The 22906-nt window shown below is 41.7% G+C and overlaps 1 protein-coding gene across 1 annotated transcript; it reads right to left on the bottom strand.

Annotated features, from left to right (window-relative positions):
* Window positions 1-1197: 1197 nt before the first annotated feature.
* On the bottom strand, window positions 1198-6310 carry LOC131254005 (LRR receptor-like serine/threonine-protein kinase RGI5). Its single transcript, XM_058255069.1, has 2 exons — window positions 3149-6310; window positions 1198-1809 (listed from the first exon to the last, which is right to left on the bottom strand). Exons 1-2 carry the CDS (start codon window positions 6084-6086, stop codon window positions 1430-1432), a joined length of 3318 nt encoding a protein of 1105 aa, XP_058111052.1. The 5' UTR covers window positions 6087-6310; the 3' UTR covers window positions 1198-1429.
* Window positions 6311-22906: the final 16596 nt, after the last annotated feature.

Here is a 22906-nt window from a genome sequence, read left to right on the forward strand (position 1 = left end):
GTGGTCGTATGTGTGACTGTACATCGTTCTGATGATGTGGCCCACCTAAGTTTTGGATATAGCTGATTTTTGGGCATCCACTTTCATGATGGGTGCGCATCTGATGCACGGTTTGGATGTCTAGCACACATCATGGTGGGCCCTACGTAGAGTTGACTGCATGTTAGGTTCTGTGGAGTATGGTGGGATCACATTCATCCATTCACAGTAAACGTGTACATGCGTACCAAATCCAAGCCATCCATTTGCTGGGCCCCACTTTGGATATGGAGCATGGTTTGAAGATCCCAATTTATAGCTATCCAATCAATGGACATTTGTCAATCGAATCGTAACCATCCTCCTTTTCTTTTAAACCAACCATCTGGTGGCCACCAAACAAATGGTTAGGATTTTGGAAGTATCATAAGGGCTTTTTTTTCCATTTTGCTAGAGGGTCTGAAAATCAGGTATGTTGTATCTTTATGGAGAAGGAGAGACAATGTCCTTTTGTCTTTCATGCACATGCATGCAAGGAAATGGGCTACTGCTCTTCTATTGTCTCCTCATCACTTGAAATGCATGGCCTACCAACACATGTGTGTTTCCTAGTTGATTTACATTTCCCTTTTTAGCCTCAAACAGATATCAGATTTACACACACATGTATCTTTGCTTCCTAGTCAGGCATCAGATTTTTGGGTTATTACCAAAATGACCTTGTGATGTAAGCCTCCCTTCCTAACATTTCGAAATTTATTTTCTACCTGTCCATTTTGGATATCTGTTCCCAAAATGCCCCTATTAAGATTTTTTTGTCTTCATTGTTTCTTTTAAGTCCATATTCAAAATTACGAAAATGCCCGCACTGAGTAAATTTCTCTTTGGATATAACAAGTGAACTAAATAAGAAAACCATAAAGAGAATCAAATCAACCATACTGCAAGAACTGTGCAACAAACCCAACAACTACCATACACCCAAGCAAAACACTCATAGCTCCCTTCACACATTTCTCACATGTCAATTTAAACCATCTGTTCCCAAAATGCCCCTATTAAGATTTATTTATTTATTTGAAGCCCTCGTTCCTTTCTAAAACTTGAATGAACGAAATATGCAAGTCCTCTAATTTACGAAAAGACCCTCATGACTAAATGCCTCTATATGGAGATATAACTGGTGAAACAAAAAAGAAAACCCATGAAGAGAGATCATTAAATCAACCCTAATGCTTAATAATAATTATATAAAAAAAAAAAACCATAATTCTAAAACTGTACAACAATCCCAACAACAACAACATCCCAAGCAAACCACTCATAGCTTCCTTCACCAATTTCCCACCATGGAAGCTCTTTTTTTTTTTTCCTTTTAGAAAACAAGCAATCATTCAAGGCATTCTCAGAGAGAGAGAGAGAGAGAGAGAGAGAGAGAGAGAGAGATTATTCAGCGGTGGTTTACTGGCTTTATGAGAGGCTGTGAAGTCTTCCCCCATTCTTCAGGTGGGCTCTTCACTTCCATTAGCAATGCCACTACTTCCTTCATGGTTGGTCGTTCTGTCGGTGATGAATTCACACAGAACATTGCTATCCCGAGTGTCTGAAGCATCTCCTGCACCATCTGATCAGGTAGACCTTGGAGCTTCATGTCCAGTACGTTAATGGCAGGCTCAAAACTCCCCATCTTCTTTTTTACCCATTCGACTATGTGAAGCCCGTCACCAACATGCGACTCGACGGCACTGCGGCCACTGAGGATCTCAAGCAGGACCACCCCATAACTGTATACATCGCTCTTCTCTGTGATGTTCATCGTGTATCCATACTCTGCCGGAAGAAATTCCAAACAATGAATCATTAGCAGAATTGATGATAATAAAAATCATGATTCTGAAAAAGTTTTGACGATTGAATGAACTGGGTGATCAAGGTAAGTAAGAAATTTCATTTTGAGTTTTGGTACACATTTTATATTCCAAATTTTCATAGAGAACTAATCACCTACAGCCAGCCACATGCTTACATGCAGCTCTATCTTTCCAGCCAATGTGTCACTTTTGTAGGACATTCAAGCCATGAAAATTGTGGACCCCATCATGAAGATCACCTGGCACAATATTCAGGCTGGTGTACTCATCTGAAGCACCACACCATCAAAATAAATGGCTGGTAAATGGTCTGACTCAAGGCACAGGTTTGGCCTGCCGAATGAGTCCACAGGCCTGATTTTATAGACAGGTGATCTTCATGATGGGACCTAGATGTCCTACGCATTTGACACAGTAGGAAAAACAGGGCTGCATGCTAAGTTAGGATAAACCCAGCTGCAGGCAATCATACTAAATTTAATATATATATATATATATATATATATATATATATATATATAGAGAGAGAGAGAGAGAGAGAGAGAGAGAGAGAGAGAATCATAATAGAACATCTAATGGCATGTAATAAGAAGTGTCTGTGTTCTTTGGGGTTCTGAATGCACATTGTTCATTTAAAAAATGATCAACAACATCAGTTAGCCAAGATGATTTTACATTGTACTCTGGTCAGGTATTGTCAATCATACTCTTGCATGCATCCACCATGCATGTGGCAGACATGCATGCAGCCCCAATATAAATTGTTGGCCCTAACCATGCTAGGGTACAGCCCAAAAGATTACACTGATTGGATGATCCTAACCATTTGAACAGAGTCTATATGAAATGGGCAGTGAGAAAGATGTATGGCTGGTATGTAAAATAACCATTGATCACAGAATCTTCCGTTCAGTGCAACTTCTGGACTATGGTAGATCATCAATTGGGCCAACTATTTGGATTGTTGGGATTAACTAAATGTCCCCCATTTGTAAGTCGATGCTAGATGAGTACCCTGCACAACATTCTACCAGAATAAGCATATGATTCCTATCTACATTAAGATTGTTCATGCTCAAAAGGAAGCAGTCAGCTGTAAGCTGACTATGGCAATGAAATTCTATGACCAAATTCAATTTAAAAATAACAATAAAAATCCCACAAGCAGAAAACATCACAATTTTATTAATGGGTTTTCTTTATAAATATAAATTGATTTTGTTTATTAAGGTAGATTTCCGAAAGACATTTTGCAGACATTACAAGCATATAAAGAATCATGATCAAGAGCTACTTGCCTGGAGCTATGTAGCCGTAAGAACCCGCAACCCTTGACATGGCATGGTGGAAATTTGGTGAATTCATCAGCTTTGCCAGCCCAAAATCTGCCAAATAAGCTTCACACTTGGAATCCAACAGTATATTGTTGCACTTTACGTCTCTATGAAGAATAGCTGGAACACAGTCGTGATGGAGATAAGCGAGACCTTGTGCTGTTCCCACAGCAATCTTATACCTCGTCTCCCAGTCCAAGCTCCTATTCTCCTGCAACAGTTGTTGCAGATTTCCATTAGAGATGTAATTGTACAGTAGGAGCTTCACGCACTTGTTCGAACAGTAGCCCAAGAGCTTCACAATGTTCCTGTGCCGGATGTGCCCGAGAATCTGAATCTCTGAAGTGAAAGCATCCATTAGTTCTTCTTCCCTCTTCGATTTCCAGAGCTTCTTCACAGCGATCAGCTCCCCATTCGGCATTTCGGCCTTGTAAACAATCCCTGAACACCCTTTCCCAATGACGTTCTCATCTTTCAAGCAGTCCAAGATGTTGTCGACTGTGAAATTCAGCTTCTGGAAAGGTATGAATGTCCATGGATATGAGAAATCGTCAGCGCCTGACGATAATGATTTCTCACCCATGGACTTCCTACTTCTATTTATCACAATCCAAGATGTGAAGAGCGCCATTGTCACTGAACCCAAAATCACACAGATCAAAGCTACCGTTTTCGCAGACCTGAGCCCGTTTCTATGCATCAGAGACGAAGAACAGGCGGACCCATCAAAAGATTGGCATAGTTTCGGGTTCCGAAGGTACGAATTTTCTGATAGAGTCCTGAAAAATGGGTTCACAGGAATCGGGCCAGAGAAATCATTGTACGAAATATTCAAGAAAGTAAGACTAGTTAACTCACCCAAAACCCCAATTCCTCCATATAACATATTCCGTGAAAGATCCAATGACTGTAGCTGTGTCAAACCCGCCATTTCCTTGGGAATTTCACCCATAAACCCATTCGAGCTCAAATCCAAACTAATCGTCAAGCTAGTCACGTACCCAATCTCTGGAGGAATCGGCCCAGAAAGGCCATTGAAGCTCAAATCGAGCAATGTCAGTTTCTGCAAGTTCTTGATGGATGTCGGCAATGACCCAGTTAAAAGATTGTTGTCGAGGATGAGCTTGTTCAGGTAACTCAAATTGCCAAAACTTGATGGGATTTCACCAGTGAAGCTGTTGTGGCTTAAATCAAGCTGCTCGAGATTTATTAGTTCTCCCAACTGAAACGGGATTTCTCCAGTAATATGATTATTGTGGATATCCAATAGTTCTAAAACTGTTATATTTGCAATCTCAGTGGGCAGTCTATCAGAGAAATGGTTCGTGTATAAATCTAAGAAGACAAGATTCTGCAACTTGCCTATCTCTTTCGGAATTGGACCCGAGAGCTGATTCTCTCCGAGCCTCAATCTGACCAAAGACTCGCAATTTGAGACGTTGGAAGGCAGCCTGCCCGACAATGCATTGCCCAAGAGTAGAAGCTTGCTCAGCTTCTTCAAACCAAACAGCTCTTCTGGAATCGACCCGGTAAGCCGATTCTTGGAAAGATCAAGAGCATACAGTTCGGTGCAATTTCCGAAAGAGGCGGGTATGGCGCCTGATATGGCATTGCCCCACAAGAAAAGGCTCTGCAAGAATTTCAAATTACCAATCTGCCATGGAATAGACCCAGACAAGATGTTCTTATCTAGCTGCAGAGTTGTTAAGCTGGTGCAATTGCTCAACTGCCATGGAATCGAACCTGTAATTGAGTTATCTGAAAGATGGAGCTGTTCCAAGATCGAAAGCTTCCCGAACTCACCTGGGATTTCGCCTGAAATCCTATTGGCGGAGATGTCGAGAACAACCAGCAATGAACAGTTGGAGAGCTCTACAGGGATGGGCCCTGATATCGAATTCCCCCACAGAAACAAGCTAGTGAGCTTCTGCAGCTTACCCAATTCGGGCGGGACTGTGCCGGTAATCTTGTTCATGTGCAGATACAAATTCCGCAGCTCGGAGCACGAACCCAATTCAGGCGGAATTGAACCAGAGACATCGGTGTCGTAGAGAGCCAGTGTCTGTAGATTGACTAGATTTCCGAACGTGGGCGGGATTGGGCCGGAAAGGCCAGTAGCAGCAGCGCCGAACGTGGTGAGATTGGTGATTAGACCAAGCTGGGGAGGAATGGCACCAATGAGGAACGGGTTCCCACCAATGCGGAGCTGTTGGAGGGAGGCTAAAGAGCCGAATTGCTGGGGTATGGAGCCGTTGAGGAGGTTGTCTTGGAGACAGAGGACTTGGAGGGAGGACAGATTGGCAAGGGAGGGAGGAATGTGGCCGGAGAGACGGTTGGAGTTGAGGAGGAGGAATTGGAGAGTGGGGATTGAGCCGAGCAGAGGTGGAATGGGGCCGGAGAGGGAATTGGAGGAGAGGTCGAAGACGCGAAGGTGGGAGAGGAGTGAGAAGGAAGGCGGGATGGTGCCGGAGACGTTTGAAGAGGAGAGATTGAGGAGTTGGAGGGAGGAGAGGGAAGAGAGGTGGGGCGGGAGGGAAGTGAGGTTGAGGAATGTGTTTGGGAGTGAGAGAGAGATTACTCTGTTTTGAGGGGAGCAGGTGATGCCTTCCCATGAGCATGGGGTGGGGTGGGAGGGGTTCCATGAGGGGAGAATTGTGGAAGGGGAGCTGATCTCGGCTGCTGCAAGGAGAGAGAGGAGGGCTTGCCCATCTGGGGAGAGGGAGGTGGCTAATGTGGTGAAGGAGAAGATGAGAATGGAGATGATGGTGATTGGGTTTTGAAGTTTCCTCATTTGGGTGGGTTGGAGTTTGAGAGGATGGTGATTTGGGAGTGTTGTGGGCGATTGTGATTGAGTGTGGGAGAGAGGGTGTGCATGAGAGATGTTGTTGTGAGGTTTCTTCATTTGGGAGGTTTGGAATTTGAGAGGATGGTGTTTTGGGAGTGTTATGGATGGTTTGGATTGAGTGTAGGAGAGAGGATGTGCATGTGCATGAGAGAGAGAGAGATAGAGAGAGAGAGAGAGAGAGATGTTTGGGATTTATGGATGGTTAAAATTGAATGTGGGAGATGATATGCATGTGAAGGAGAGATGGGTGATAGTGATGATACTTAAAAGTCATATGAGAGAGAGAGAGAGAGAGAGAGAGAGAGAGAGAGAGGTGAAGCTTGAAGGAGGTAAGAAGGTTATTTGGGTGTGTTTGGAAGCTGATGATTTGCATTCAAAAGAGGATTTGGGTCATGTTTGGTGATGTTAGCATAGGGATGCCATGCATACACATGCGCGTGAGAGAGAGAGAGAGAGAGAGAGAGAGAGAGAAGAAGAAGAAGAAGAAGAAGAAGAAGATGGTAGAGTTTCAGCTTTCAACCAGAAATGGCAGATGAATGGTGGTGATGGAGGTGGCCATCTTCTCTGTCATGGATGGATGGGTGAGAGTGGTGGATGTGGTGACTGGTGCTGTTCTAGCTTTGGGTTTTAAACCATGTAGTTTAATTCCACAATTACGAAATTGCCCCGCGGTGAAGCACCTTGGTGCTATGGATACTTGCGACTTGCGTGTAGGATTCCCATTCCTATCTATTCCCACGTGCAATTTTGCATGTATTCTGCAGATCCATACCGTTCGTCAGATAGGGAACCCTCAAACATTTTCCATGGCCCAAAAAAAGCTGATCCGGTCAAAAGTGGAGTCAGACGCTCGTGACACATCTGGACCGTTCTTTTTTTTTACTAACCATCTTCCTATACACGTGTTGCCAACTGATGAGGAGTGACTGTACCGGCTTGAATTTTTGTGCCACAAGCGCATATACAGTGGGACCCACCTGAGGAACGACAAGGATTCCACGTCGGCATCCAGAGGGATAGTAATATTTAACCGTCTCCTTTCTTCAAGGAACCCAAGGGTCAGTTTGGGCGGTGGGATTAAAAGGGATTAGGTGGGATTGGATTCAAAAAACATAATTATTAACCAGGGCGGGATTGTCCCCGAATACCGTGGGATAAAGTTAATGCCCTGCTTTGTTGATAAGACGGTGGTATATTGAATGAATATACCCAACATCATTTGAAATTACTAAGAATAACATACATGTGTTATATCTAAGCTGTTTATTTGTTTTATAACATTATTTTATGGCATGGACCTAAAAATGAGATAGATCCAAAACTTATGTGGCCTCAAAGAAGTTTTCAACGGTGAGTATTCATTAACTGTTGCTTTCTATGGTAGGGTCCACTTGAGCTTTAGATTTACCTAATTTTTTGGCCTATGCTTAAAAGTAATCTAGATAAATGGGTGGACGGTATAGATATATCCCACACATCATGGTGGGACATACACAACTTGCTAAACATTAACTGTAATTGACACGAACCAGTGCAATTCCATTTAATTCCATTTAATGTAATTCCAAGCTTCCCCATCTTCCCAAACATGGAGTAGAATTGGCACACGACTAGATGCAATACCATCCCACCTAAGCCCATCTAATCCAGCCGTTGCATCTGGTCGTGTGCCAATTCCACTCCATGTTTGGGAAGAGTGGAAAAGCTTGTAAGTAGGCTAGCTGGAATTGTATCGGTCCGTGCTAATATCACTCAATATTAGCAAGTTGTGTAGGTCCTATTATGATGTGTGGGATATATCCACACTGTCCACCCATTTTTCGAGATCATTTTAAAGCATGGGCCAAAAACTCAAGTAGATCTAAAGCTCAAGTGGACCCCACCATAGAAAGAAATGGAAATTGAATACTTACCATTGAAAACTTCTTTGGGGTCACATAAGTTTTGGATCTGTCTCATTTTTAGGCCCATTCCATAAAATGAGGTTACAAAACAAATAAACAATTTAGATATAACACACATATGTTATTTTAAATAGTTTCAAATGATGGTGGGTATCTCCTTTCAATGTACCACCGTATTACAAACTAAAAAGGGAGTTAAGCGTATCCCATGGTATCAGGGAACAGTCTCTGCCATGGGTAATAATGTGTTTTTTGAATCCCATCCCACCTAATACCGTGGGATCGGTCCGGCCAAACAGGCCCTAAAAGTGCACTCCTCTCACGTGGAAACAAGGAGGATGTGCGAGATCAGAGCCGTTCATCAGGCGATTATTATCACCGGTTAGTTGCCATGCCTCTGCTTATATGATCATCAGGAGGTTCACACAAAACAAATGAACGGTCGGGGGAAGTTGATTAAAGTCTCAGTTCCATGTCCCAATCCGCCGCTGATCAGATGGGCCTATTTTTTGAGAAATGTCATCTACATAAAGTAGATAACCGGCTCCCATGTGGAAGCGGATTGGCTGGTGTACCTCGCGCCAGCTATATAGCTGTTGTATTTACATTAGCAAGATCCGTGGGTCTGATCATGAAGTATGTGTTATATCCAAACCGTTCATCCACTTGGAGACCCCGTCGTAAGGCTTGAGACGAAAAATAAGACAGATCTAAATATCAAGTGGACTACACTGCAAAAATCAGTGGGGGATTGAACTTCTACCATTGAAACCCTTTTTGAGGTCACAGTAGTTTTGGATCTATATGAAATTTGTTTTTCATCTTCATTCAGGTCTTTGTGACCTTATGAACAGATTGGATGGAAAATAAACGTTGTGGTTGGCCTTACTAATTGTTTAACGGTGAAAACATTATCTCCGCTTTTATTTGTGGTGTGGTCCAAATGATCTTTGGATATGATTCATTTTTTGGATAATGCTCTAAAATGATCTCTAAAAATAGATAAACCGTGTAGATATAATAAATAGATCACTGTGGGGCCCATGTAACTTTGATCTCTTTTGAACCGTTCGTAAACTGGGAGCTTGAGGAGCGTCAGTGCTCGTCCTCGCACGACACGTACCTACAGCAGCTATATAGCTGGTGTCTGGTACACCAGCCAATCCGCTTCCCTCCCACGTTGCACACACGTGTTCATCGTCTCCACGTGTGAAGCGAGTGCCCTTATCAGTACTAGTCCATCTCCCCACGTACGAGTCAATATCTTATCTAGTTGCAGGCACCACGCTCCACCGTGCTGCATATCTTGAGCTCCCACAAAAACTGGATGTTCCTGCATCAATCGGGTGATCTGGACCATTTAATGGCTATTCACCATTATTTTTGGTGGTGTGGTTCACTTATGATTTGGATCTGTTTGATTTTTTGGATAATGCTTATACTGAGCTGTAAAAACGGATGGACGGCGTAGATATGCAACATATTCATCAAGGTGGGCCCGATACGGTGGGGGTAACACCCACTAAAGTGTTACTGGGTAACACCTAATCCGCTCCCCTCTTTAAGTCGTCAACACAAGGACACTCTGGTCTCACGAAAATAAACCTCACCCAACAGTGTGCGGCCCTGACTGTGGGGAGATGCATGTATTCTATATCCACACCATCCATCAGTTTTTCCAGCTCATTTTAGGGTATGATCTCAAAAATGAAGCAGATCCAAGTTTTAAGAGGACCATACCATTGGAAACAGTGCTGAATGAACGCTCACCGTTGTTTATTTTCCATCCAACATATTGATAAGGCCACACGATCTGGATGAAGAAAATAAAAAAACAAATATCAAATTGATCCAAAACTTGTATGGCCCACGAGAAGTTTATAGTGGTCAATCACCACATTTCCCTCTGGTGTAGTCCACCTGAGATATGGATCTGCTTCATGTACTAAATCATGCACTAAAATGAGCAAGAAAAACGGATGTACGGAGTGGATATGCAATACATACATCAAGGTGGACCCCACGGTCAGCGCCGCACCATGTTTTGTGGGACCGGGGCTGCACCTAATCCGCTCCCGAAAATACGAGGCTTGCGAAGCCTACACGCATTTCAAACCCGCCCACTCACACGCGAGCATGCATGCCCATATGGAACACGTGTGAGCGACCTGACGTTCCCTTCAAGTGGACCATAGTGATTGCGTCTCACTTTTTAAAAATCAGGCCGTTTGCCTCTAAACCAGTCTACAAAACAAAAGGATGGCTGGCAAGAATTCTAAGCCCTCCGTTTTTTATACACATTTGTGGCCATCCTGAGGAATGAACCAACCTGAATTTTGATCCATAAGATCTAATCATCGTGGGCCACCTAATGAAAGCTTCGGATCATTCATTTTTGTGCCACGTCGGCAAGCGTGACTGCGTGTAGATGGGCAGTGCTTTGCTCGTTTGTGGTCTCAGGAAACCTCCAATAATAAAGAGCATCTTCATGTGGGTCAGATTTTCCCGGGGAGGTGTGTCAGATGGACGGTCCAGATTACGGTAGGGGGCTGGGCCCACCTTGGGAATAGAGGATTTGATGATATGGTAGTGAGGCAGCATGGGAGAATGTGAAAGTAAGAGGGTTGGAGGAAGCAACCACTTCAATGTTTTTTTTCACATTGAAATGTGGACCTGTGTATACAAAAATGGTGGGGCGTGAATATTGAGGGGGTTTTAAGTAATAAAAATAGCGGAAAGAGGGGTAATTTGAAATTTATTACTGCGGTGAGTTAAATATATATAGTATTGGGTTACCGAGGAAGAAATCGTGGGTGTGTTTCGGGAAATGTGAAAAATATGAGGGGGCGCAAGTCACGACTGGTGTTTTTGGAGGGTTTTGATATTAGGGTTTTAGCTTTTGACCGTACTCAGTCGAGTCATTTTCTCGGTAATTTATCGGGATCCAGGAAGTCCAGTCAATGGCCGTCAACGGGTTGGTTTCGGGTCTGCTACTCGAGTTCTCGGGTCCGGGCCATGTAAATTTTATAGCTTAAGAACTGTGATTTTAGTAATGTTTTATTTATTTATTATTATTATTATTTGAGTCAGGTTGAGCTGACCAGCTGAACACCGAGTCAAATTAAGTTTTCAAAATTTTGAACTATGGTTTTGGTGTCCCTTCAAGTGTGCACAGAGTCTTCAGACTAAGGCGCGTTTTGGGTGGACGTGAGGTCAAACCGTGGGGTTCACTTTAATGTATGTGCTTTACATCCACATTGTTCGTCCATTTTGAAAGTTCATTTTAGGGCAAGATCTCAAAAATGAAGTATATTCAAATCTTAGGTGGACCATATCATAGATCCAAATTGAAATGTTTATTTGCCATCGAACCTGTTGATAAGGTCACAAAGATCTGGATGAAGAGACCACACAAATATCAGCTTGATCCAAAACTTTTGTGGCCCACAATATGTTTTTAATAGTTGATTACCATTGTTTCCTTATGGTCCACCTGAAATGGATCATGACTTAAAATGAGTTTTCAAAACAGATGAATAGTATGGATATAAGACACATATCACAATGGGCCCCATGGTCAATGATCCCGTCCACCTTAGTAGACCTAGGGATCCACTGAAGCCACATTCTAGATTGTTATGAGTCGTGCCCGGATTTGGTCCACATTGAATAAGCACATCCATATGGTTAGGCCCATCCCTAGATGGATGATTATATAACAAACCTGTGCACCACATTGACACATGCCCCAAGTCAACTAAATATTTATTAAATATATATAATATCACTATTAAATCTAAATGAACCAGCCTCAAGCTGGACCTAACCTGATTTTAATCCTGTCGGACATGGCTAACCTAGTCATAGACCCGTGTCTTAACTGGGTCCAAAATGTCAAACCCGAATTGACCTAATCTCTAAACAGGTCCAAGGAATTAGACTACGTCCATTAACATCAGGTCGGGTATATTGGGTGCCCATATCTTCATTTAGACATTGACAGCCCCAGTTGGATGGATGGTAATATGACGTAGGGATGAACATGATGAGGTTGATCACCATCTTCTTCAAGGATAACTACTCCGAATCCACGGAGCTTCTTTGAACTCCTCACAGAGACTTTTCGAATCAATGAGGAAAAAGCGAGGAAAATAGAAAATAAATTTTATGAAATTTATAAATTGATTGATATATGAATAAATGAGTTTACGCCCCATTAAATAGGGATACAAAGCCATGGAAGAAGTTTCAGAATCAAACTACAACTAAAACTCTTAGAAATGACGACTTACTATAAATAATAAACTTACTATTTATAGATGGTCATGATGTCTACTAGTGCGCATGGTTTTCGGTTAAAAATAGTAAATGTCCTATTTGGCCGCACCGTGACATTCTCCTGATTATTCCAAGCACTTTTCATGTTGGGCCCAACTCCAAAAGCCCAACGGATGAAGAGTTATACTCTAACTAAAATGTACTTAAAAACGAAATTAAAATAAGGATTCGACATTTGATGGTATTTTGCAAATATAGCGTGCACAACCCACCGGGTTGGGTGGCTAAACTAGCTCAGCCTATCCCAAAATCATAAATGGTACGTCTGATAGCTCATTCCAATTTGCGGGATACGTCCGTTTTAAGTTTTGACAGTCCAGATCACCTCCGCTTTCGATTGGACCTTTTCTTATCCATCTTGACCATGAAACTATCTGTGATCCGCTCTACATCATAATAGGGGTGTAAATTGGCAGGTCAATTGAGGACTTAGACCAGACCTATTTTGCTAACTAGGTTTGTATTTTCACCTAGCTCGGTTAGTGAGATCTAAGTTTGCTTCAAACCAAAATATGTGAACCATGTTAAAAATAGGCCAACTCATTTATTAAACAGGTTGAGTCTGGCATATGAGTATCCAAATTGAACCCATTTGTTTCTTAAGTTGGGTTTAGCCCATTTGCTTAGTAGGCAATGGATTTTCCAATGAATTTATCTAAATTATTTTTTAGCTTTATATCTATAGTGGGGCTTGCTAAATATTTGGTTGTATCTTGACTACATATGCCATATTGGTATGTATATCAGCATGTTGTTGGATATTTATCAAATGGGTACCTTTTTCTTATAGTAACGAGTTTAAGGAGAGTGTAACCAAGTGCTTATCGTATGATATAAATTGCACAAGTGAAATGGTTTAGGTGTTCTAGTGATCTTACGAACAGTAGATACCACTTTCGAGCGAGTGATCAGGTGCATTCACTGGTATTCTTTCATCCAATTCCATCATCCACCCTTCTCCTGGCAATCTCCATCCTTCAACGATATTAGTGAATTGTCCACCCCATTCATTACTTTAGGATTTTCTATGACCTGCTTCCACCCCATCAGAAACTAGATCTCATTCATCGTTGTTGCTATGTATGTCAACATGTAGATACATAAAGTTGTACAAAAGTAATTAGGCTGAGTCATATTCATAATCCATGTTCTACATATATTTGGAATCTTAAGGACTTGTCTTATAAGTGAGTAGATCTAGATTGGGTCCTGGCCTAAGTTGGGTTTGCATCAAATCAATTTTAGGTTGTTCAAACTCATTAGAAGGTCAGGTCGATTTGATTTTGATATATTATAAGCTAGCTAACTCATGAATCCAAACTCATATTCAAATACATGCCATTCGTGCTTATGGTCAGGTCTGGTCAAATGACTTGAATGAGAAAACACACAAATGTCCCAGGATTTGATGTCATGGGTCGTGGCTAGCCTAATTTAACACATTTACACAATTACAAGTGGGACCCATCATTCAGTAATCCAAACTATTGATGTATAGTTGACACACCAAAATTCTCCTAAATGTAAAAATCATAGCCTTTCTATATATAGATGACCAAAATAGAAACAGCTGGTTGAAGAGGAGAAAAACATCAAATGTTCTCATCCAACTATGACTAGGAAAGGCTTATTTGATTACAAAGAGTATGGAAACAAATGCCATTTACAAAGATTTATTTGCTTTACAAGTAAAGTTTTTATATTTATTAGACAAAGGTCACCGTATATCTTATCTCAAAGAATTAAAATAATAAATAAGGCTAATGATTATTTTATAAAATCTGTAGTAATTTTTCAAAAATTAAAGTAATAGAATACAAATATTAAGGGAGTGTTTGGATTATCTAGTTCCATAGTAATGTGGTGTAAAACTCACATCATTACTCCTTGTAGCGGATTGATAAACTAATATGTCAAATCATAGTAATCCGTCGTAAAAGCCACTGACTTGGATGGGTGGAGGTGTGTTGACATGGCATAGTTTTGTGAGACCGACCTGTATGTGTTATATCCACATCATTCATTCATCTTGCGAGTTCATTTTATAGAAAGAAACAAAAAATGAGCCACATCCAAAATGAAAATTGACCACACTATAGAAGCAGTCGGGATTGAATGCCTACCATTTAAAACTTCCCTACAACCCACATAAGTGTTGGATGAAGTTGATATTTAGAGTCATGCCCTAAAATGATATTACAAAATGGATGGCCAATGTGGATATAACACATATCAAGCAAGTTATATCAACATGAATCTAATCACGTGAGTACATTACATGCATATCAAAAAATTGAAGCTACATGAGTGGTATTGGTATTTTATACGACTTTATTTAGGACTACAATAGTAGTGATAATCATTACCCATTTACAATAGACCACACCACATTACTGCAGAACTCCACCATCCAAACACGCCCTAAAGCATTTATTAAAAATACGGATGAAATCTTTACTCACAACCTTCTTATAATAGAGTTTAGGTTTTTGGATTAAGAAGGTGATTTGCTTTGGCTCGTTTTAAGATAGGCGGAGATGGTGACCAAAGAAAACATCCACAACATTTTTAGCTTAGTGCACTTTATTTAGTATTTGTGCATAAGTGAGCGTGTTAGGAATTTAGGGTCCTTACCCTTGCCCTGTGGTAGACTTGCGGGAGTTTCAACATTAGGTCAAGCATTGGAGTACTTATAAACGGTGAAATCTCATTATGTCATAAGCGTGTGGGTGTGTGTGCGTGTGAAACAAAAAAAAAAAAAGCAAGTTAGTAAATTGATCTAACTCCCACATCTTCTCTTTGCACATCGTATAAAATTAGACGAGTTATTTGATCTTCATCCATAGCTTTTCTTTGTCAGGGCACGAGCTTACCGTAGTTTAATCCAATCGTGCATTTTGCTGGGCTTTTCTAGTTTGCAATGATGAAATCTTTATTCAATAGATATTAACTCTTAGAGCCAAAATTTTGATGGATATGAAAATATTACGATTCTCTTCTTGTAACCGGATACTAGCCAACAAACAAAGATGACGTAGAACTGCTCCCTCTGATGGACCTGCAAGGGCTAGAGAAGATACGCGAGGTGGATGGATGTGAACCCCCCGATGCCTAGGGTTTAGATCTCACATTCCTCTCTTTTTTGTTTAAAGTAGTTGTATATATATAGATCCTGGGAGGTAGTTTTGCAGTGTCGTCTCTTAATGTGATGTGCTGGAAAGTCTCTGCTTTGACAATTCTGAAGCGTCATCTCTTAATGTGATAAGCTAGAGAGTCCTTATTCTTACGGGATTCTTATTCCGAATCTGTTGGAGTGACTTTTAGTTGAGATTAGGCCGGATCCTTCTCTGCAAAATTCCCTTTAGATTTCTCGTATCGCCTCTTTGGCAGTGGCCAGCCTTATCGGCTTCGGGCTTGAGCTCTCTTCCCTTGAGTTCCTTACCCATGCTTAGAGCAGTACACGAGTTGAACCAAGTCGAGCTTGGCATAGCTCGACTCGGCTCGGCCACTAGCTGACCCCAGCTTGAACTCAGCTTGGCTTGGTCCTCGAGCCTAACTAGCCAGCTCGGATCGGTTCGATCAGCAACCCAAGCCAATTTCAGTCGAGTTCGAGCATGTGTGCCATTTTCTTAAATACATAGAGTGCACCTTCAATTTCTCACAGTATGCAAAACAGCAACAACAGTTTACAGGTATTTCATCAAACACTTAGTAGGCAGCATCAAAATCAAGATACAATGATAGTTTTATCATGTAATTTTTATTATTTTTTTTGTATTGATTTGTTTCATATGCATACCTTCCTCACCGCCAACCAAACTCGCGAAGAATGTATGCACCCAAAACAGCACTTCGTTAAGTCATTTCATTAAACACTTGGTAAGCAACATTAATATCAAAATAACTGGGTCACCAAACTAGTTCGATTCGAGTTGAGGTTCGATCCGAGTTGATTCGAGCTCGAACAAGCTCAAACTCAAATTGAAATTTTTTCAAGCTCCAAAATTCAGCTCAACTCAACTCGAACTCAATTTCAAAGCAAGTCAAATCAAGCTTTTTCAAGTCAAGATGAGTGAGTTAACGGAGCTAACTCGGTTCGTGTACAGCTCTACCCATGCTATAGACACTCCCGGTGGGGGCAAATTCTCTTCTATAGAAGTCCATCCTCTAACGACCCACCTCGACAGCTTGTCGTTGAGTTGGAGGAAGTGCTGATCTTGTATAGATAACCCTTCTGCTTAGACCTTGTTCACCCTAGCTTGAGCTCTTTCTCAACTTGAAAGCATATCACTTGTAATTAGATGATTGATTTTTCTATGCGATGGATGAATTAGGCTTTCCCTGCAACACTCCAATTGAGGAGATTTTTCGGACAGTGTAAGAGAGGATAGACCAACGATCTGGATTTCTGGAAACTGGGCCCCCCTTTCCACAGTTGAAAACCTGTGTATACATTCCGTACAATTACGCCTACCACGTACGTAGAGTGAGGCTAAGTCCAAACTTTCGAGACCCAGTTAAGTGGGCGTTCGAGCTGTGGAAACGGATTGGCTACTCCCCCTGACACCAGCTCCGTGGCTGGTGGTCGGTGCTCTGTGGGCCCCACCATGATGTATGTATTTCATCCATTCCATTCATCCATTTTTAAAGATCATTTTATTTCCTGATCTAAAAAATGAGAGGGATATAAATCTCAGGTGGACCACACCACATGAAAACAATAGTGATTGGATATCAACCATTAAAATCCTCCTAAGGCCCACTATACTGTTTATTTGACATCCAATCTGTTGATTAGGTCATACAGGCCCAGATGAAGAGAAAAAACAAATATCAGCTTGATCCAAAACTTTTATGGCCTCCAAAATGTTTTTAATGGTCGACCCTCGTTCAACACTGTTTCCTGTAATGTGGTCCACTTGAGATTTGGATATATCTCATTTTTGGACTCAATCCGTAAAATGATCTGTAAAAACAGATGGATGGCATGGATGAAACACATACATCATGGTGGGGCCCACATAGCACCGACCACCAGCCATTGGCTGGTGTCAGGGGGAGTAGCCAATCCGTTCCCTCGAGCCGTGGGCCTGTGGCCACGACTCGACGGTCATACGCACGTTTACTGCTGGACGGGTAATCCCGAGACCCGATTCAAAAATCTCGCGACTCCTCGATTTCTCGTCCTCTTCCTCGTAGGGTACGATATTTTGACGGTTCTGTTGAAAGGAATCCGAAGCCCCGCACGCATCTTTGCACGCCGCACACGTGCCAATCTGGCAAGTGTGCCGAACATCTGACCTGTACATAAAGGTGGACCACAGAAAAAGATCAGGTGGATCCACTAATCAGGCAGGCCGCATGCATTTCTTAAATCTAGACCGTTGGCAATTCCGTCAAATCGTGCATAATTCTATAATACGAGGATGGCCCACCTGATAATAAGACTAGCCTACGTGTGGGCCAGAGGCACGTGTATCACTGTCATCAGCTAACACGTGTTGTTCTGAGCCTTCCAAAGCTCCGGTCCATCATACAATCCTATCCACTGAATTTAAGGAAGATTTTGGACAGCTAAAAGAACTCAACCAACGGACGATATTGGATGCAAAATCCAACGTGGGCCCATCGATGATTGGCCATAACTTAAAGCTTATATTTATCTGACGATCCTGTCCGTACAATGAAAGTGAGAGTCACGCTTTTGACTTTGGACTGTTGACCATGAGTCTTTAGCGTAAAAGGCCGGTAGTCCTCGAGACTGCCGAAGTGAAATCTTCGTCTGCCGACTGGGCCACGTGTATCAGAGTGAGACCCACTTCAGGAGGGTGGTCCCACCACGGATTGGCAATGGACTGTTTTCTTTTATTTGAAAATGATCCTAACCGTTCAAAAAAATGGACTTGAATATAAAAACATGTACAGCGTCAAATAGTTAAATCAGCAGTCAATGTTGTTTTGGGTTACCAACCATCCACAGCGGCCAATTTGGACGGTTGAGATTGAATCACATGTACGTCATGTCCATAGTTGGTGCTGGATGAGTACGTCATTTCCCATACTCTGCCAGGATATGATTTGTAATTATTCTAAGTGGAAGTAGAGAAACGCAAACGAATGGTTCGAGGATGTGCAGGATGCCTTACACGTGGGGCCCGATTCAATGATCTAAACCGTTGATCCGTGGATTCGATGTTGAAAAGCTTTGATCTGATCCGTAAATCTCCAAGATTGGGAGGTCCTGAGTCCTAACCTGACGGATTAGACCGGAAGCGGCCCAAAAAGAAAAAAAAAAAAGGAAATCTCCCAGGATAATGGTCCACTTGCAATTGAAAATGAAAGCAATATTGGTCGCTGGGATCTTCTGATTGGAGATATTTTTGGGTATTTTTCATCACCGTAGGACTCACCAGACCAACGATCCGGATTATGAAACCATGGGTCCACTTGTCAGAGCTAAAGACACGCGTGCAATATTGAAGGATGCTCCTTACCTTGCGCTCCCACAGCAGAATTGGACACGTGGTACACGGGTGAATAATCAGGACCCTTCATTGCAATGAGCGGCCATCGATCATCCGTAGTAGAAAATAATCTCGTAATCCTACGATCTCAACCGTCCAACCATGGACCCAACTCTGACAGACGGACACCCGCAAATGGGGTGCTTCAGTCAGTCCAGATTTCCCGATATTCACGGTTGTTATTTAAAGATCGGATACAGAGCAGCTCACAAGACGTTATCACAATCAGAACCGTCCACCAAGTGAGGCCCACTTTGATGGCTCACTGCGAGAAAATCCCTCTGATTGGGTGAATGCCTCACCGTAGCCCGCAAATGGACGGACAGAATGGTATATATCTCTTGGTAGGCGCACAGAAAGAACGGTTTCTATCAACGAGAGTGGGCCCAACGTATTTTGGAGGTGACGTGGACTACGGTTTTTGGTAGTCCCCCGTTATCATCTGGACACCGACCCAAGTGGATTATGTGGGGCCCAGACCATGCTAGGCTGCGCATAGGGTGGCGCTGGTTGACATAGCTGGGTGGACCACTCGATCATCATGGTTTTGGGTGCCTACATTTTCTAATGTTACTGATTTTTTAGATTCATGGAGCCCCGAAACCCACGTAGGCTAGGTTGTCATCTTTCTGTAGGAGCCGTCGCTAGGGTAACTACCAATGGGTAGAACGAGAGCAACGTGGGTGAAACTTTCGTGAGATCCAGCCCGTCCATCAAGTATAGTGCCTTATTTCAACCATTGAAATAAAAAATCATGACCATCCAAAACTTAGATAGGCCACAGCACAGGAAAGAGTTGGGATGAAATTTCCACGGTCTGTTTTGTATAGGACCCACCGTGGTGTTTATACACCAGCCAATCCATTCATTTGATGTGCCTCATCAGGATGAGAGAATTACCTCAAAAGGGAAGTATTCTAAAACTCAGGTGGGTCCTACCACGTGAATTTAGGGGGTTTAGGTATAAATGTTTTGGGTGGCCCGCTTGATTATTGAATCATCTTCATTTTTGGGAAGTAGTCCCAAAAAGGGGGTCTTGTATGTGATAGAGGGCCTGGATTTCATGCACGTTAGGTAATTTATCCGGCATGAAAAGTAACCCCTGGTAGGTACAAGTGCTTTGCTTTTCCGTTTGGACGGTTCGGGCATGACGTTCACGTGCATTGCACGTGGAAAAAAAAAAAGAATAAACTAGGTTGTTCGTAAGGGAAGCGAATTGCCTTTGACAAATACCTGTACCCAGGGTTTTGTGGGGTCCACAGAGATGTCCTTGATAAATCCACTCCGTCCATCTGTTTTGAAATACGACAAAAGGACTGGATTCTAAAAATCAGAGAGATCCAACAAACGAAACAATGGGAACAGAAACGTCCACCGTTGAAACCTTCCTGGAGCTGACCATGATGTTTATATGCCATCCAAACTGTTCATAGCGTTATTACCATTCTAACCGTAGCAAAAAATATCCTCCTGATACAAAACTTCTGTCACCCCCAGGCGTTAAATCCTCACTGTTTCGTGTGATATGGCCCACATGAGTTCGGATCTGTGATTTTAGAAACTTGTCCTATTCTGGTATTTCAAAACAGATGGACGGAGTGGATTTATCAAGAACATATCTGTGAGCCCCACAAAGCCCCCCAGGACAGGAAGATCTCAAGGCAATGGGCTCCCGTTTGCAAGTATCGCTGATGTAATAGGTTTCAATGGTTTACATGGTCATTACTTGTAAATTGTGAAAAAGGTTTCTCTCATTTGCCAAAGACAAGTTAACAAAATAAAATAAAATAAATTCATTCTTTTCCCAAATTTCCTTTATATATATATACACACACACACACACACATTTTCCTCTCTAAAACCTAATAAATATGATTTCAACTGTTTTTTTAAGACATAATTCTACATTTCTACTTAAATTGTGTATGCTTAAATTTGTAATGATTATAAATATCAAATCTTATTTCTGGATAATAAGGTTTTTTTTTTTTTTTTTTTGGGTTAGCTGGTTAGTACACACCCATGACAGTACACGCACTCCATGTTAGCCACCCCACTGGGGATCGATACTAAGACCTCAAGTGTTGAAACGAGGTATCTCCACTTGTCTACCAGTTGAGCTATGGATCTGGGTGTTCTCTGGATAGTAAGTTACTTATAGCTTATCTTGACTTCTACTTATTAAACTAAAGTGATTAAGTAACTTTAAATAATAATAAAAAATTACCTATAATTGATCATAGACCTAACCTATTTGGTGGTACCCAAACGGGCCATTAACGACTTTTCGCGTATTTGGTTATGAATAGAATAAATAATTTGATTATACTATTATATTATTGAAATGATAGATTTATAAAGAAAATATATTGATTCTTTTATTAGGATAGGAGATTTTTATTAAAACAAAATGTAAAGTTTATAATAATTAATCATTCCTGTACATTTTGTGTCAAGTCTCTAAAGAAACATTATAAATTTGTAATAATTGCTGATTTACATTTATTTAAGGTGAGAAATGGCATTCCAAAGAGGCCTTAAAAATTCTTTTAAATTGCTTTCCCCACCCACAATACTCCTTCCAAGTTATAGATATTGAATCTAAGACTCCTTTTTCAATGATCTAACCGTTTAAATGATGGTCTCTAGCTATACTTTAAAACCTTGATTTCAACCCTTGGATCAGATACATTTTCTGCCTGAACATGAGCCGTCTACTTGACTGTTTATGTAGGCCGTTGATGGAAAGTAGGATCTTCTGATCTTGGAAGGGTTAAGATGCAGGTGCCACAATTGTGTATCTCATCAGATCAATGGTTTAGATCATTGAAACGTGACCCAGATCCAACAGCTATGGTGTAGATATATCCCTATAAAAATGTGTGGGTGCATATTGTAGAAGACCTCGTTTGCAAGTCAGTGAAGAAAAGGGGTCAAAAGAGCACATGCGGTTGTAAGGTCTATTCTTAGAGATATCATAAGATCAGTGGAACTCATTCAGTTCATGCACATGCCACCTTAAGTGCCAGATCCAAGCTGTTCACTACGTGGGTCCCACCATGTAGATCTCCAGGCCTAGAAATCAAGCAGCTCTATATGTGTGTTTGGACGGTTAAGAAAGCTTTCCACAGTTTTTCTTTTTCTTTTTTCCTCCTCTCTACATTTCTTTCTATAAATTCCGGTCCCTCCCATTAACCTAACCAGCTTGATTTTTATCACCAGGGCACCAAAATAACGTGACCCACCTGATGGATGGCTTGAAATTTTTCAAAACCCCATTTTAAAATACTGTTAGATTCCTGGGCAGCAACAAGCCAATGGGCTGCCCAGAGCCCATTATGGCCCGATTGATTTCCCTGAGCCCAACCCAGCTCGTCCGGACCACATGCATTCTATCCCATAAACTGCCATTCAATCTTCCATTAGACAACACATTCACCTTGCATGTAAACCACTGGCCTCATTGTTTTATAAATGTTATTCCTTTGTGCATTCCACAGCCCACTTGATCTAGGGATGGATCACAAACATTCATATGGGAAATAAGGATATGATCAATTTTCTGGCCGGCCCATTTCAGGCTGGTACAGCCCTGAATAGACCCATGCTGGACTCGGGCTAGGATTAGACCTTGGGTCATATATACCCGACCGACCCGATATTGGGTGGGGCTCGGGCAAGGTGTATCAAGTTTGGTCTCGGGCTTGGGCTATACAAATACAAACCCGATAAAACTTGGGTCGGGCTCAAGTTAAGGTCTCAGGTTGCCTGACCCAACCGAACCCGATCGATATATAAGTTACTTATAAATTATAATTGAGTGTGAATCATCTATGTTGAAGGCATAGGAAATTCTAGTGCCGCGCAGGTCTCATTGATCCACGTCATTTCCGATGACTAAAGCTAACAAGATACACCGGATTCTATACAAACACCAACCCGATAAAACTTGGGTCGGGCAACCCGAACCTAATCGATATATAAGTTACTAATAAATTATAATTGAGTGTGGATCATCTATGTTGAAAGCACAGGAAATTCCAGTGCCGTCAGGTTTCATTGATCCACGTCATTTCCGATGACTAAAGCTAACAACATACACCGGATTTCT

This window comes from Magnolia sinica, chromosome 1, assembly GCF_029962835.1.
Source record: "Magnolia sinica isolate HGM2019 chromosome 1, MsV1, whole genome shotgun sequence".
In the NCBI taxonomy this organism is placed as follows: Eukaryota; Viridiplantae; Streptophyta; class Magnoliopsida; order Magnoliales; family Magnoliaceae; genus Magnolia; species Magnolia sinica.